Raw genomic sequence first — 17,637 nt, forward strand, 5'->3', positions numbered from 1 at the left:
AATAGGGACATCTTAGGCATTAAAACTGCCCCAGGAATCTATGCTAGTGGAGGTGAGCAGGAGCAAGACAGATGATATAGGAAGAATTTAAGCATCAAAAAGGAAAGGGTGAGGAAAGGACCACAGTCTGAGATTCTGTGTTCTCCAACTCGTTTAAGGATGAAGAACCTGAGGCTCTGAGATATGAAGTTTCCATCAATTGCAGGTAGAACAGGGACTAAAATCTTGGTGTCCTAAATTGTAGGACAGTGAAATAATTTTTTCCTTCAATAAAGCAGTATTTTGTGGCAGGGTAATTTCTGGAAATATTCATGTTTATTTATTTGCTGCCCCTCTATATCCCCACACCCCATACCCTACCCCTGCTACATGGAGGTAACCTGGCCCTTAAAAGACCTCTTGCAAGATGGATTTCACAGTGTAGAAAGCCAAAGCAGGCTGATATCACTGAATCTATCACTCTTTTATCAAAGTATGAAAACACCATTGATATATAAGGACAAGGAAAAGTCCTGAAAGAAAAAAAAAAATTGAAGAGGGATCCCTCCCACTCCCAGCCCCACGTAGGAATGGAGAGCTCCTAAGTCTGGGGCAGTAGAGAAGGATAAAAATGGCTTAGGGAAGTGCCTCAAAGATGGGGAGGAGATGGTTTTAAGGTACCCAGAGGGAGGCAGGACCTAGGACCTTGGGGCTCTCAGCTTCTCTTCCATCACTGCAGGCATGGAAAATGAGGGTATCAGTGGTGACTGGAATAGATTAGAGATTAGTTGCCTTTGCCTTAATTTCTGGGTAATACAAGTACCACTTGGATTCCAGTGCCAACCTTAAGTGGGTCCCCAGTCATGAAATACATGGAATTTTCTGCTTCTCTGCTAGAATGGGAGGTTTGGAGTCAGAATTCAGTTACTTTAAATAAAACAAACAAGGATTATTTTCTTGCCCACCCACATCTGAGTTTGTGGATGAACATGGATGTCCACTCCATTTTCTGCCTCTTGAAGGACATAAATATTAATTTTAATCACAGCATTTGTGGACAGAGCATCCACTTCCTGTTGGCACTGGGTTCTACATAGGAGCCCATTGGAAATCTCATGAGGTTCTCCATGGGCTGAGAGAAAATATGTTCAGGCATCCAGAGGAAGGAAGTGGAAAAGCAGGAGAGAAACTGAAGGAACAGAGGTGAGTAGCCTTCAAGAGCCCATCAGACAGCAATTATTCTTCCAGAAAATGAGACTGTTTCTCACTGTGACTGTTAAGTGATTTGCAATTAACTCTTCATGAGGAAATGCTCCAGTTGATGGTGAAGTTCTGAGTGGGCAGATGCCAGTTCTCCAAGCTCACATCTATTGATTCACTCTGCTAGTCATCTTTTTTCCCCAGGCTGCTTATTAGCAGGTTTAAATGGGAGAAGGGATAGGCCCACCTGGCTGGGAACAATTCTCAGAGATCCAAGGCTAGAGGTGGGAATGGGGAAAAGTAGTTGCTCCCTGGGCTCACAAGGGCCTCTGACCTGGGCTTGGAGCTGGGAAGCTTGGCTGGGCTCAGTGGGATAAAGAGGCAGTCAGAGGTCCAATTTAGCTTTAGCATGCTCTGACTTTGGGCCTGCTGCTGAGATTCAACTCCTAGCACCTTATCGTACATTGAAACAGCAGCTTCACTACAAGTGCAACAGAAAAAGCAGGAGATTTGAAGTCTAATGACCTGGTTGTGTGAATTTTGGCAAGGGTCTTAAACTTTCTGAGGCTCTGTTTTCTTATCTGAAAATGCAGATACAATAATGTCAACCTCATACAGTTAAGGTAAACATTACACAAGATAATGCAGTTAAAGTGTCTAGTGCCTGGCACATATCAATTATATTATTTATTTTGTGCTTGGAAAATTATTAGTAGTATTCTCTCACACCACATCTTTCACCCCAGCCTGCACATCCTCTTACCCATCCTGACTTGCAGTCAATGTTCTAGATCACCATGAGCAAGTCATTTCACTTCTCATGGCCTCCATGTCCTTATCTATAAAGTTGGGATGAAGTCATCCATTCTGCCCAACTGCTTCAGGGGCCTTTTAGAAAATAATGGAGATAGAAGAAATTTGCAGACTAGAAAGTGCTACCTCAGGCCACTTGTTCCTATTGGCTAGGTCTGGCCCCCAAAAGCCATACAGGCCAAAGTCTAGGAATTATCCAGAGAGAAAAGGAGCACAGTCACTGGGGCCCAGAATCCAGTCAGGGTAGAAGCAGTACAGAGCTAGCAGCTTGTCTACAGCATCCTCCAAAAGACTTCCACAAATGTCTCTTGTCTATCAGATTTCCATCTGCTCTAAACAGAAATGAGGAACAAAGAAGGTCCATTCACTATGCACAACCCCAGCGCCCAAGCAGACCAGAGAACAGCACTAGAGCTGACCAAGGCAGTTTTCTTGATGATCTAAGAAAGGTCTTTAGAGGTTCCCTCCACCAATGGCTCTCTCCAGTATTGCTAAGGACTCCCCAGAGGGTCACAGCGAACGTAGCCATTAGTCACAGTAGGAAGAGGTCTAATACATCAGTCATGCTGGGAACCACAACAGAACTCCCCCCAAGTCCAGCTGAATTAGAATAGGGTGGGACGTGCTGGATTTGGGAGAAGGCAATGGCACCCCACTCCAGTACTCTTGCCTGGAAAACCCCATGGACGGAGGAGCCTAATGGGCTGCAGTCCATGGGGTCGCTAAGAGTCGGACATGACTGAGTGACTTCACTTTCACTTTTTACTTTCATGCATTGGAGAAGGAAATGGCAACCCAGTCCAGTGTTCTTGCCTGGAGAATCCCAGGGATGGGGGAGCCTGGTGGGCTGCCGTCTATGGGGTCACACAGAGTCGGACACGACTGAAGCGACTTAGCAGCAGCAGCAGCAGTGCTGGATTTAGGTAGTTGAAAAAATTCCATAGGTCACTCCTAGCCCAGTCTTGTCTTACATATTGAAACTAGTCTAGTCAAATCTATGCCCATGTGCTGTGTGTGTGTGCTTAGTCACTCAGTCATGCCCAACTCTTTGCAACACTTTGGACTGTAGCCCGCCAGATTCCTCTGTCCATGGGGATTCTCAAGGCAAGAACACTGGAGTGGGTTACCATTTCCTCCCCCAGGAGATCTTTCCAACCCAGGGATCAAACTCTCATCTCCTGCATTGCATGAAGATTCTTTACCTGCTGAGCCATCAGGGAAGCCTAATGTATGCCCATGCCACCCATATATTATTATTGGGGAAACTGAGACTCACAAGGAGAATGGATTTGCCCAAGTCCTCACTGATTAATGAGGGGCAAAAATTACAGCAGAAATCTAAGCCTCCCTGACCCCCATGAATTTCCCATGGATGTAATAAGGCCTTTCCAGAAGTTGTTGCCCCAAAAGTCCCCTGAGCAACTATGCTTCCTTCAATGAGAGCCCAGGACAGAGAATTCAATTTCTATACATCATTATCAACTTCCCTTCCAGAATGTTCCTTTTTCTCTCTTGCTAATTTGTGCCTATTTTGGCTTTGCTTGATTCATGACGTCCTGGGGGCCAATAAGCATCTTAGTCTGAAAAGGGGCCCCAAGGAGCCTAGGAGCCCTATCCACAGCACATTCAAGCAGCTATTTTAGTCCTCCAGACACCCTTGCTTACCAGGGATGAATGAAAAGAGTTTGGATTAGAGAAATCTGAGCCATTAACACAGTCACCTTCTCCTAGTTGATGGCATAATAGAAAGGGGGAGAGTGATTACTGCTTAGGCTAGAAAAGGCCTGGAAATCGGGATATGACCTAGGTGACTGAGTTATTGCTGTGGTACACCTCTGGTGCCAACAGATTAGATGATTTGCAATAGGGCAGAAGCCACATGCTCCCCACTCAGCCCCACAATTAAATAGGTGGGGCAGCCTGGCCAGCAGCTCTGCCCATAGGCCTGAGTAAAGGATGCTGTTCTTTTCAGGTTGGCCTGAGAGTCTTACCATGAAATGTATCCTTTGGCTTGAGCCATGGGTAAGAGGTTCACACCTCTGCCTCCCAGCTGGTGGGGAGGCTAACACATTTACATGAACTGAGGTTAATTTCAGAAGTGCTAGCCAGCTCCCTGGCAGGTTTCAGGCCATGGACAATATGATGGAGAGTACTACATCATCAGATTGAGATGCAGGGGATGGTTTGGATGAACTGAAGTTAAATTTTCCTTTACTTTCAGCTCTTCTTTCCCCCTTGCTAGTTGACGCCTCACATCCCTTTGCTTTCTTCATTTCCCTTCAAGGGCAAACCCAGCAACCATGGGTCACAGGCATACTGATGTGGAACAAACCACAAGAATGCGCTTTAGTGACCGGGGGTCCCTCTTGAACCCAGTTTATTAACATTCAGTAAAAGAAATATTCGTTGTTACAAACAGGCAGTGCATCAAGATATCCAGACATCAATGAGAACTAGGATTGGAGAGGTCACAATCCAGGCAATTCCATGATGTCTCAGGGATAAGGAAGGGGAAGCTAGGGCACATCCAGGGGCCATGCTTCCCATTTTTCACTGGGAGAGAAAGAACTCTTATACCTGGGGTAAGGATGTACTGCAGTTTCCAACTTCTTCCCTTTGTCCCCCAGCCATTTTATTTAACATGACCTAAGTATACATTCTTGGTTCCCCCCAACCCCACCCCACCCCACCCCACCCCCATATACATCAGGGAAAATAAGCACCAATAGTAACAAGAATAATAATTAAAGCCCCGCCTCTCAGTAGGTCCAGTCCTCACACACACACATGCCATGTGAATTTTCTTCTTTGGAGTGACTATATAATGGAAAAGTAGGGAATCAGGCCAGCAAGCCATCACCCTAATAGTCACTGTTCCCCCAAAGTTCCATCCATGTGTGAGCTGGAGCACAGCAGGGGAGTGGGAATGGTGGTAGAGGAAGAGATTCCCCCAAAGCAGCAAGAGGGATCAAGGAATTCCCCAACGTCTCTTCTGGGTGAATGTCACAATCAACTGAGCTCCTGGAAAGTCCCATGTAAGAGACTTCCTCAATGAGATGGCTAATTCCTGATGGTTTAAGCATCACTTTCATTTGTCTCCCCCAGCTTCTTAGGGAAAGGGGGAATAGTTGAGAAATCTCCTGCCCTCCTTACTGGGTGGAGAATACCCCCAAAATGTTCTTTGGAGAAACCCAACATGACAAATAGCAAAACATGGGCATTCTGGTTTCAAAACTAGAGCGGAAAACATAAAGAGGAGAGAGACACAGACATGAGTACTTCTAGAAGATCTACACACAGGGAAAGGTGAGTCTGAAAGAAAAAAATAAAACCATAAAAAGACATGCTATCTATCAGGTTCCACATGCCTGAGTCACCTGGCATTTGTCTTAATACCTGGGCATCTTATGCTGTCCCTATCATGGAGGGAGGGGATGGACAGTGCGATACATCAGGGATGGGGAGAGGGGAAAGAGCGAGGGTCCTGGGCAATTGAGATGCCAGCCCTCTGCACAAGCAGCAGCAATTTTTGTGTCATCTTCGTTTTGTCTAAAACTGTAAACAGCACCGCTTAAAAATAAAATACATCAGAAAAGAACAATTGGTACATTGTTTTCCATGAATATAAAATGCAAACAATACAAAAATAGATAATTGACTTTTGAGATATATATATATATAGGTATATATATATATATATATATTAAAAACAACTTGGATGCAACATACACATGGGTAAACTTGAAGTCTCCCTGCTAAACCCCGTCTCCCTCTAGCAATTGGGCCTGAGGGCCGAGGGCAGGTGGGGTGGTAGTAGTGGCAAGGGTAGGAAAGTCACTGGCAGCAGGATGAGGGGAATGCACCTTGGGTGTGGGAAGCTACTTCCCTCCTTGGTACAGTATTGAGGGAGAAAAGACTGGTGTTGACCAAAGCCTTTGGCCCAGAAGGCTCCTGGACTGGTGCCTAAGTTGAGTCCAGATGATTGGGGCAGGCCTTAAAAGAGCCCCAAGGCAGGGCTTCCTTGAAGACGTTAAAACAGAGAAACTGACAGCCCTGGGAGAGACATTCTAAGTGGTCTTCTCTATCCACAGTCATTGGTCCCCTAAGGATCAGTCTCATTTGGAAATTCTCAGGATCAGAGCTATCTGACACTATATATAAGCCTGCTTGCTGGATAGCTAAGAGCAGTCACCTTCTCTCAAGTCGTACCTTCCTGTGAAGTCACATCCAAAAACATTGACCTTGCAATGCTGAAATGGTGTTCATTTGTGGACTTAACATCTACACATTTAGTAGTCTGGGACATATTTGGTGTTAGCCAAGCAAACACTGGTGTATGTTTGGGGAGAGGCCTAGAGCTTGGCTGGCTCTCCCAGTGTCACCCTGTGCTGTCACACAAGTCTCCAGCTGGTCCTCCTTCCTCTTCTAGGCCACAGCTGGGATTCAGAAATGAACTGCTTGGATCTAGAGTAGACTCAAAGGAGGCTGCTTCTGCAGCCATGCACCCTGACTGCCTTATTTCTGATGGTGAGGATCCTATCTCTGGGCTGGCCAGGACAGTGAAAGGACTTGCAGGCAGCAGTGTTCAAAGCATGAGCTGATGCTCAGTCCTAAAACTTACTGTGATATGAGACCTTCCAAAGCCCAGCAATGTGTGTCAGGGCTATGACTGCCCTCTTCAGAGGTGGTACCTCTTGCTGCCCTCTTGTTAGAGACTGTAGCTCTCAGCCCTTGGCCAAAGGCTGACCACCTACTTTTTCTCTTCTCAGACAGGTTGGTGATCCAGCAGGCTCTGGTGGTTGGTGATGGTTCTACTACCTGCTGTGGTTGGCACAGTCTACATACAAACAGGAGCTTGTGCTGCCCTGAAGGACAAGCAGAGACAGAAGAGGCAAGTGGTGAGCGTTCCTCTGTTGTAAAGGCATTTGGTGAGTGTCTCCTTCCTGCCAAACAGCCAGGCCAATTTTAGTCCCACCCTCCCAGGGCAACTTTGGTGAGAAGCCAGAATTGGGGCACTTCTCTCTTGGAATGCTATGCTAGGGTTGAGGAGGGCCTTTCTCACCTTCTTTGATTCTCCAGCTTCATGACTGACAGATTTCTTCACAATGCAGACAAAGTCATCCCTTGAGTGCTGGTGTCGGTGCCATGCAAATTCATGTGGTGCTTCCAGGGGTACACCTTCTACCATCCAGGTGTACTTTTTGTGGGGATGGGCACTGGGCCAACCCCAATCCGAAAAATGGTGACAAAGACCAGCACACACATCCCATGGCCAAGGGGCAGTTTTCCCACAAAGTCATCTCAACTTCAGGTGGCAGGCAACAGCATCTCTTCTGGAATACCAAGAGCCCTGTTTGCCTCTTAATAGGCATGGAGATGGGTGGAGGATGGGGACAGGATCAAGGGAGCAAGGATCATAATTTGGGTCAACATGCCTAGGTAAAAAGTTTCATATACCATTTCCAATGGTGAAATTTAAAAGGACCCCTCCGTATTGGTGATTAATGAGAGATAGAGCCTGGTAAGATTAGCCTGTTGCAATGTCTTCCTGACAGCAACTCTTCCTCACCAATATTTCCAAGCTAGTTTAACATGAAAACTGTGTGAATGCAGAAATAAGGGTGCCATTCTTTCCATAAGGAGCTGCAATTACCACACAAATCGGAGTCCTTCAGCTTGGCAGACTGAGGGCAGATCAGTCTTTCCTCTCAAGACGCCCAGTCCTATGATGATACTAAGAACTTGGCTAATTGGAAAATGAAGGCTCTTTAGAAAAACTGGAACAGTAACCTAAATACCCTTGGTGTCCTGTCTCTTGGGAATGCTAGCATGAAGCCTCTTTAAAGCATCCAGTGAAAGGGTGGGCAAGGCTTAAGGAAGTTTTTGTCTTTGGGGGAAAGCAATTTTCCCTTTTAAGAAGCTGAGTTGACATGAGCTCTGCAATGTATGAAATCCTCTCTTCTGTGAAAAGAATGAATGAATTCCTTTTCCTATCCTTCTCCTGCAACCTGTAAAAATCCCATCCCCTACAGCTGAGCCTAGTTTAGGCCACTTCTCTTCCCGTATCTCGATTAAAAGAATGTGTTCCTTGTAATGAGATAACGAAAATTTCCTTTGGAGAAAAAAAAAAAGAACCAAAATTCAAAAGCATCTGCAATTCAGGCTGTCACAAGCTTAAAGAAACGAAGAAGGAAAAAACATCCTATCATTCTGGAGCTCAAGACCTATGGTAGTGTCTACAATATAACCCTGTCTTGTTTGCAACTAGATGAATTTGGTCATTACATTAAGGAAATTAGCATTTTTGTCTTCAACCCAAGCTATAGCAGGCCAGGTTAAAAGACCCTCGCTGGTTATGATACCTAAGTCCATAGCAACAGGCAGTGTGACACATGCTACTTGATCCTCTCTGAGGACAGCTAGCTGGGGCTACTAGATTATACTATCTGATGTGATGGTGGCAGCTATGCCAAGACCAAAGGAAGTGGGAGTGGGTAGGATTTGTACCATAATTTTACACTGCTAATAGCAAACAAGCTCCTTGTCCCCAAGTGGGAGGCAGTGTAGACTTGGCTGCTCATCTACTGGATGGAAAAATGGCAGAGATTTTATACATATATAAAATCACTACCTTGGCAATTGGAATAGGCACAAAATTAGAGCATTTCTAACCCTGCATGGGTCACAAGGTAAAAACCCAAAAACAAAAATTGGAGCACAGAAGCAGCAATCTCCCAGGGCAGATGTACTTGAGCTGAATGTGGCCACAGAAGGGAAGTGGGAAAACAAAGGTGAAAACTCATAGGAGCTTTCCTTGGCCAAAAGGATTTTCAAGTTAAACAGTAACCCCCACCCCCACCCCTCTGCCCAACCCTGATCCCCATTCACATGCTCAGGCCCCATGCCCCTCACTCCAGAATTGATGATGACTACTCAGCTAGTTTTCCATTCATAGCAGTGGAGGAGCAGCTGGTGGGGAGAGAGGCACCTTGCTCAGCCTTCTCTGACAGGTCAAGGCGGGAAGCCCCATAGTGAATGGGCTGAGGCTCTGGGGGCTCAGGCCGGATCCTGGGCAGCTGAGGGATGCCATGAGTAATGCCCACAGGCTTGGCCTGGGGCACAGGGCTGGGGCTGAAGCCTCCAGAAATGGAGGAACAACTGGGCTCATCAACAGGCAGCAGCACATCTTGAGGCCTGGCCCTCACACTCTGGGAGGCCTTTGGCTGGAGGTTATAACAAGGGCCCATGGGCAGGGGTAGGTGCGAAGGCCGAGCTAGCTGAGACTTGGATTCCCCAGGTGCTCTTGGCTCTGGCCCTGATACTGAGAGCAACATTGACATGGTGAAAGGAGATATGCAACAGACTGCCTGCCCAAATGGATGGCTAGAAGGCCCATCCAACTGGCTAGGACTTATCCAGGCATGGCCAGGCCCCACTGGGAGAGGACAGGGAGCCCAGGCAGGCCAGTCGTAGGTTACTGGAGGTTCAGTATAGAGAGATAGGGGACTGTCTCGGCCCCATTCTTCCTCCTCCTCTTCTTCTTCTGAATCTTCTTGCTGGGCCTGAAGCTCATCAGACTCCATATAGCCTTGGGTCAGGTGAGAATTGGAGAGCTCCAGCTCCAGGGTCTCAGCAGTGTCAAGGGAGCGGCTCCTCCTGCTGAGGGCCATGGCAGCAGGTGGAGGACGAGGGTGCATGCCAGGTAGTCCCAAGTATCGAGGGAGACTGCTCACACCCCAGGGTAGGCCTTGGTAGAATCGGCTGCGGTAGTTGTTGAAGGCATATTTCTGATAGTAGCCCAGTTCAAAAGCTTCCAAGGAGGCTGCAAGGTCTTCATCATTGTGGAACTCAGGGTTTTCTTCACACTTGCCTTCCCCATCCCGTTCCACATCAGCAATATCAAAGGTCACCATGGGAGGCAGCTCAGGAAGGTTTTGAGTAAAGGATGAATCAGAGTCAGAGCTGCAGGACATGCTGGAGAAGAGGTTCCCATTGCTGGTGAACTCCACGAGGGCCTGAGAGAAACTCACTGTAGCATTCCCTTCCTTCTCAACATCCTCTTCCTCTGGCTCCTCAGGGGGTGAATAAGTAGGGTAGGCCCTCCTGGGAGATCCTCCAAAATTTGCTTCTTGCATGTCTGGCTCAAACATAGCATCACTCTGGAAGAGTTGCATCAGGCAAGTACTTTGATCTTTCTTGGAGCAGGTTCCCTCAAAACGTTTCTCCAAAGGACGGAAGTCCCTCCAGTCTGGCTCGCTGCTTGCAGTGGCAGGGAAAGCTGATGTGGTTCCTCTGTGGGAAGTCTGAGAGGCCCCTGATGCCCCTTCCACCAGACCCATCACTGATGGGCCTAAAGGCCTCATTTGATACTCTATGACGGGCTTCTCCTGCCGCACCTGGGCCTCTCGGACTTGAGGCTCTCGACCACAGACCTCTTGGCCACAGGCCTCCCTGGCATAGGCCTCTCGAGGTCGGGCCTCTCTGACATAAGCTTCTCGGGTGTGGGCCTCTCGAGCATGGGCCTCTCTGGTGTGAGCCTCTTGGGCACATGCTTCCCGGGCCTCTCGCTGCTCCCGCTGAAGCTCCCAATATAGCAACTGTTTCTGGATGGCTACTAGCCGTTCTTCCTCTGTCTCCATTGCCCCAGGTGGCCGAGGGGAAGAAAAGGGCTCAAAGTTCAAGAAGGGGTCAAACATCTCAGAGCTGTGACAATGGAGGTCATAAAGGCAGTCATCCCCAGGTGGGGAGTTCTCAAGACTATCATCTGGCTCATAGAACTCATAGAGGGCATCACCACTATAGCTGTCTCGGGGCAAGCAATCCCTATGGACAAGCCCCAGGGCCTCACCTGAATCATCCTCAAGTCCTGGTGTAGTGGAGTCATAATAACCCTCATCACTATTGGGGGCGGACTCTTGCTGATCACTCTGAGGAGTCAAAAGTTCCCCAGGGGCTGAGCCAGGATAAGACCTAACTGGGTCAAGAAGCATGTAGCCAAGATGGCCTGGGGATGTTGTGGGATGGTAGCCTGGATTTAGTATGGGCCTTGGGTACATCTGGGAACTTGCCCACAGATACTCTAAATCATCATCTTCTTCCTCCTTGACTTCTTCTCCCTCTTCTAATTCCACCTCCTCTTCCTCTTCTTCCTCATCATCATCATCAGGCAAGGCCATCTCTTCGCCCCCTCCTTGGTAGGTCACCAAGCAGGAACTTCGTTTGGTTCCATCTCGGTTGGCCCTCTGGCCTCCAGAGGCCATGCTATCTGTCATACTATCCATATCCTGTTCTGCTATTATGTCACCACAACCTGTCAGTGAGTCAAAACTCTTCAGAGATGTGACATCCCCAAAGAGGAGGCTCAGCTGGTCTCCTAAAGGGCCATTGGGTGGATTTACCTCTCCTGCCACAAGCTTCTCCCCTGTTTCTGGACTATGGAACTCCTCTGGGCCACTGGCTTCAGGGGCAGGTTTGGGCTGCAAGAATGCTGAGACAAAGGCCTCCAAGGTTTTTTCTGCATCTTTAAAGGCTGCTTTCTCAGTGGCTGCCAGAGAAGTCTCTGATATTGAAGGAATGTTCGGCCCAGGGACATCTTGAAATTTGGCATTTTCCTTTCTTGGGGCTTGGAGGACCTCATCAGCGTGGGACAGAAGGGCTGAGCTCACATACTCATGAGGCCTGGCTCTGGCCCCCTCAGACTCCTTGGCTCCTGGATTGCTTTGCTCAGCCCCAGAGACCTTGCTCTTCCGGTGACGCCGGATACTACTGAAAAAACCTTTCAGGCCTTTTTTTGGCTTGGGCACAAAGTGAGCCTTCTCAGCCCCAGCTTTCTCCGTGGCTCCAGCCACAGACCTCTTGCATCTGGAGTCTGTCTCCAAAGACCCATGGACACTCTGAGAGCTGGGAAGTTGGCATGATGACTCAGGCAAAGGTAAGGAGAGGCCAGTTCCTTCACTGACAATGTCTTCAGGGTCATGGACTGCTTCACTCAGGCCATCGTGGGTCTTGCTCTTGCTAAGACCCTTCTTAGAACTGCCTTTCCCAGAACCTTTGCTTCGTCCCCCTCCAAAGAAACTAGGCAGGGTACAGATGCCCTTCTTGCCACCAAAGAGTTTCATGGCAGTTTTCTTCAGCCTACCTGGACCAGATGAGGGTGGCTCTGATGTGGGCCTTTCTGTTGTCTCAGATGCCTTGTTTTTGGCCCCTTTCTCTGTCCCTTGATCCTGGGTATCCATAGAGACTGTTGTTCCCTTGGCCTGAGCAGCTTCATCCTTTCGGGTCTCCATGATGGTGGGGAAAACTCAGGTATATTCAGCTAAAAAATGCAGCCTTTTGGCTTCTCGGCACTGTTATAACATCATCAGTCAGGAAGCATCACAGCTGGGGCTGAAGATAAGGGAGACAAAGAGAGACAGTACTGGTGAGCAAGCATCCAGGCTGGGTTTGTTTTCACAGGTGTCTGTGGTTTCAGGCTTGAATTGAACCACAAAGAAAGAAAATGTAGGGAAAACCTTAATGCACTCCATATGCTTGGCTTGCTGGGTCAGACCCCTCTGGGCCACAAAGCAGCAAAACCATACACTGAGCAACAGGCAGCCATGACCCCTATCCCAAAACCATACACTGAGCAACAGGCAGCCATGACCCCTATCCCGTTTGCTGGGTCTACTCACTTCAGGTCACCTTAAGTTCAGGGGAGCACACTGGGCAGGGAGAATTGCAAATATGAAAAAGGCCCAGGTGCTATTGGCCACAGGAGGGGTGGTGTAGGAAGGTGGAAGGGAAGTCAGCTCTGATGACACAGAAGTTTTGAAAAGCAGCTGGCAAAAACAGCCCATTAAGTATTCACTGGGTTCTGTAAGAACCAGGCCTCAATTTCATATTAGCCAGAGCTCTCACTGACATTTTGCCTGGAACTGGGTAGAAAAGTAGACCTGAAGTTTCACTTTCTTCCTTCAGGCTACCTAAATTGCTTGTAGGACCATGTTCAGACCTTCAAAAGTGCATAACAGTAGCCTTGCAGACCCACATTCCAGAGCTGCAATACAGAATCAGCTAAGATGGCATGGTAGCCTTGGGGCAAGGCACTCTCTGGGATTCAGTATACTCTGTCCAAGAGGCCTAGAAATACCTCCCTCTCATAGTGGTTATGTGAGGGACAGGTCTAACCTAGACTCTCTAGTGACTGTTCTGCTGGTAACAGATTTTAATGTGGTCCACAGGGGCTTCCCTGATGGCTCAGACAGTAAAGAATCTGCCTGCAATGCAGGAGACCCAAGTTCATATCCCTGGGTTGGGAAAATCCCCTGGAGAAGGGAATGGCTACCCACTCTAGTATTCTTGCCTGGAGAATCCCATGGACAGAGCAGCCTGGCAGGCTACAGTCCACGGGGTCGCAAAGAGTGACATGACTGAGCAACTAACACTTTCGCTTTCTGTAACTGAAACCACCATGAGAACCATGAGACAGATTGTTTCTTCTCTGCTTCTTTCATTATTTTGACCCCCATCTAACTTCCTATCTAGAAAGGGAACTCCTTGAAGGCACAACTCAACATGACTCATGTCCCTGGTCAGTTAGGCTCTGAACAGCTATTTGAATAAACAAACCTGATGCAAGACACACCCTTCTGGTCTAGGCTCCCAGTCCTCTAAATAGCCAAATGTCACAGAGATAGGAAAAAAAAAAAGAAGGGCTAGCCACCACCTATCCCAACATATCCCCCTCCCCACCCCCATGGTCTGATGTATCCAATCCAGTGACTATAGCTGATTAACAGCTGGATCACTGACCAGCCTGCTAAAGCCCAGTGACCCCTCCCTGGAAAGTCCCTCACCACTATCCTCTCTTTGCAGGGTGGCCACCAGCACCTAAGAAGCTTGGGTAGGAAAGGGAGACAGAATAGCTGCTGGGAGCCAGAGAGAGAGAGAGAAAGAGGGGCAAGCAACACTGTTGTCCTAAGAGTAGCTGGCCAGCACATCAGCCTTGTGACTGGTTGCCACGGTAAAAACACTCTCACATTCACCAACAGTGGGAAACTAAGAACTAGCACTCTGGGGGTGGAGAGAGCCTGGCAGCTAAAATCTATCCTCTGACCACCTTAGAGGAATCTTCCTGGAGTCGCTAATCTTGTCTTGCAAATAGTAATTTTGTGCCTTGTGCCATGCTTGGCCTGACACTTGACTCATCAATGTGATCTAAGCTTCCCTCAGAAGCACTCTGCAGAACTGAATATTAAACTTGTAGCATGATAATGTTTGGTTACCCCCAAAATAAGAGAAAAAAATACCATCATCTGATCTCTTCTCTGCAGAAATCTGTATTGCAATTTACTCAGGTTAGGTTCTTGTTTTTTGATTCTGTGTGACATATTTTAACATGGCATTGTTCCAGCTTAACCCTGCAACTGATAGGACCACAATAAACAGTGCTACCCCTCAAATACACAATGATACACACACACACACACACTCCGAGTCCTCTGCCCTGGGGTCTAAAGGGAATAGGGACCCTACCATCTATCTGAGTCCTTCACTTTCCAAAACACAGATGTTTTTACCTCAGCCCTGAAATTATTGACAATGTTGTCATTATGGTTTGGGCATTGAGGAGATGGGGTGGCAATAAGTGCAGTTATTTGTGAAATTCTATTCCCCTCTGAGGAATTACTGAAAGGAACCTCACTAGAACACTTGGTTAAATGATAATTATTAAGCTCAGTGCTGCCAGAAGGGTTCAAAACCCCAATCCTTGCTTTTGGGAAGCTCCTAGGCTAACAGAGAATCTTCTATATAACAGTCTCAAGGCACAATATGATGCAGACCTTAGAGAAGAGCCCTCCTTACTGGTTAAGCTGAGTGCTGAAATATCACTCTTCATACCTTATGATCATATCCCAGGATAAACTTGAAAGGCAAAAAGATAATCCCTGGGCTCAGAAAAGAGAATGCCTTGAGAAGGAGGCATTCAATCTGGGCCTTTTTAGACAGGAGTGAGTGAAACTGTCAATTATTTAGAGGAAAGGATGGGCAAGACTAGTAAGTGTGGCTGGGTATCAAGGAAAACCAAAGGCTAAGTGAAAAACCTTATAGGCTTACCCATCCTTGTGAATTGAAGGTTTAGTTGTCCAATGGGTTTTGGAGCTAGAATTTCTGCAAACAGAAGAATTAGGCAAACTGAATCTTAAACAGGGCTGCTTTATAGAACCTTGATGCCTTGGCTAGAAGGTAGGCCCTTTGGGCTTTCTCTTACCCTTGCTTCTTTGCTCTGTTGGAGTAGAGGCCAGCCCACAGCTCTCTACATTGTCCCCTTCTCTGTAATAGGGATCAGCAGTATGCTGTGTAAAGAGCCATGGTCCACAGAGTTGGGTTCCAGATCATGCCAAGGCATCCATCTAAGCCTTGGGCACTTGTGAAATGGAGATCAAAATAGCTTCTCTACCTGTGGTCCACTACAGAGATGTGAGGTTAGATAGGATAATGAACACCAAAAGCATTTTGTAAGCTGTAAAGTGCAAAGCAAATGAGAAAGACTGGCATTCCGGTTATATAAGTCAGATCTCAGTTTCCTAGGAAGTAGTTGTTTGTTGTTGTTTAGTCACTAAGTTGAGACCATGTGTAAAACGCCACTCATTTGAGAAAGCCATTCAACTACAGGAGGTCCAAGGAACCAGCTTCCTTGGCCCATGCTAAGGAAGAGCCAAATGTTAAGGGATTTTAAAGATGTTTGTGGATTTATACAAAGTCCTCTGTTAAGGGCAATTTAAAAAGCCTTCTGTATATGTTGTGGGAGTGGGTGAACTAGGCAGGGTTGTATCCCTGGGATTCAAATTCTCTTCCCCTAGCTTCAGGTTCTCCTCCTAACTAGGCCCAGGGCCATCTCTGCTGGCAAAGGTCAGAGTTGAAATTATGCTGTCTCCTACTTTCCTGCTTTGTCCCTTCCAGAGCCAGGTACCCCACCCATAGTGTCACTGCCCTGTTTCCCCCACAAGGCAGTAGGACAGAAGCTGACAGGAATCACCTGTAGCTAGTGCTCCTTAAGCCCAGTCCCACCTAGCCATCTGACTCAGGCCTCTTTTCCATACTCCTTACTGCCTCACCAGGTCCCAATGCTGTCCTTTCCCACTGGGCTATGCTACCTTTGCTCGGGACCACAGTTCAGGAGAGTGAGGTGGGGCAGAAGGCAAAGGGGACTGCATAGGGGACTGAAAAGAGACAGATTCTGCAGCTCCCTCAGGCTGAGGCTGGCTCCCTTCATAGTTTCTGCCAAGAAAGTAGTCCTGCTAAGTGCAGAGTCCCTCCACCCTAAGGTTTCTCAAACTGCATGCCTATCTAAGTTTCAGTTGGACTGGTGGGTGAGGGAATACTCTAAGGCTACCCTGTGATCCCTGGCAGGGGCCACTTGCTGAAGCTATTGCTAGCACGGCAGGAATTGGGCTGTGTCCATCCCTGCTCCAGAGAGGCCAGCCTCAGGCCATTCTTAGACCAGTGGAAGGCTAAGTCAGAGCTACTTCCTCCTCCTCTCCTCTCAAAACACAGCAAGAGACCAGTCACAAATTTGCCCCAGGAATCCATCTCAGTAACAGGGAAACAGCTGCAGTGAGTCTTGCACATTCTGCTCCCAGCCCTATTTCCTGGGGCCAGCTGAGCCAACTTAGAGAAGGCTGAGTTCAGGGAAGAAGTGTGTGGATTTATGCGGTAGCTTCAGAGGCATGGCCTCAACCAGTCGTAGTTTCCCAGACCTCCTCCAAGAAGTTTTCCTGGGAGCAATCCCACTCTGGGTGCATCTTGTGCTTGTACATGCAGTGGAAGGTGGTCTAAGGAAGGAGTAATAAGGACAGGAAGTCCAGCCAGCCTCCCCCCACTTCCTGAGAGTCAGCCAATTCTGCACTGTAATCAGTTCTCCCTACTTGGGGGAAATCCAGCAAGTTCTTTTGGTTTCAACTGGAAAATAAGGCTATTAAGAGTGCCTACATTTTAAAGCTATATTAAGGAATTAAAATCTGATGTATATAAAGTAACAAATAAAATCCATTATATAACAGAGGCTCAAAAACATAGCAATGAGTTTTACATATATTTTATTCAAACTGCTGCTATTAAGTCGCTTCAGTCGTGTCCAACTCTGTGCGACCCCATAGACAGCAGCCCACCAGGCTCCCCCATCCCTGGGATTCTCCAGGCAAGAACACTGGAGTGGGTTGCCATTTCCTTCTCCAATGCATGAAAGTGAAAAGTGAAAGAGAAGTCGCTCAGTTGTATCTGACTCATAGCGACCCCATGGACTGCAGCCTACCAGGCCTCTCCGTCCATGGGATTTTCCAGGCAAGAATACTGGAGTGGGGTGCCATTGCCTTCTCTGTTTTATTCAAACTATAGTTGGACAATTTCTAGCAGCAAAACTACCTCAGTCAGGGTTGACTAAGGTGCTTCCCAGGCTCTAAGGGTATGTCACCAAACCTTCTTGGGCCTCAATTTACACAAATGGTAAATGAAGGAGCCTTCATTTCTTCTCACAGGAGGCTTCAGTTCCTTTAGTCAACTTTTGATTTCGGGGGCCCAAAATATTTCCTCAAATCAGCTACTGGTTTACAGCTCTAGTTTATCTGGGAATCTCCACTAGCCAGGTTCTCTAGCCCAAGCCAG

The 17,637-nt window shown here is 47.6% G+C and overlaps 2 protein-coding genes across 8 annotated transcripts in view; both read right to left on the minus strand.

The window, feature by feature from the left end:
* Positions 1 to 17,637, minus strand: part of ARHGEF9 (Cdc42 guanine nucleotide exchange factor 9) — a 555,038-nt gene that overhangs the window by 521,620 nt on the left and 15,781 nt on the right. The window lies entirely within an intron of this gene.
* Positions 1 to 17,637, minus strand: part of AMER1 (APC membrane recruitment protein 1) — a 66,526-nt gene that overhangs the window by 33,108 nt on the left and 15,781 nt on the right. For 2 of the 5 annotated variants that reach the window (XR_015159915.1, XR_015159916.1), the window contains exons 2-3: positions 7,055 to 12,378; positions 6,614 to 6,857 (exon numbers count right to left, since the gene is read on the minus strand). Coding sequence is in view for 2 of the 5 variants with exons in the window: in XM_086390064.1 (XP_086246190.1) it covers positions 8,922 to 12,278 (3,357 nt within the window). In the remaining 3 variants the exon portion in view is untranslated. Of the gene's footprint in view, positions 1 to 5,531; positions 6,858 to 7,054; positions 12,379 to 17,637 lie in introns of those variants that run through there. The other 3 variants (XM_086390064.1, XM_086390065.1, XR_015159914.1) reach the window with 2 other exon arrangements.

Source organism: Bos grunniens, chromosome X, assembly GCF_055505025.1.
Source record: "Bos grunniens cultivar Pamir isolate PY7600 chromosome X, Bosgru_T2T1.0, whole genome shotgun sequence".
Taxonomy (NCBI): domain Eukaryota; kingdom Metazoa; phylum Chordata; class Mammalia; order Artiodactyla; family Bovidae; genus Bos; species Bos grunniens.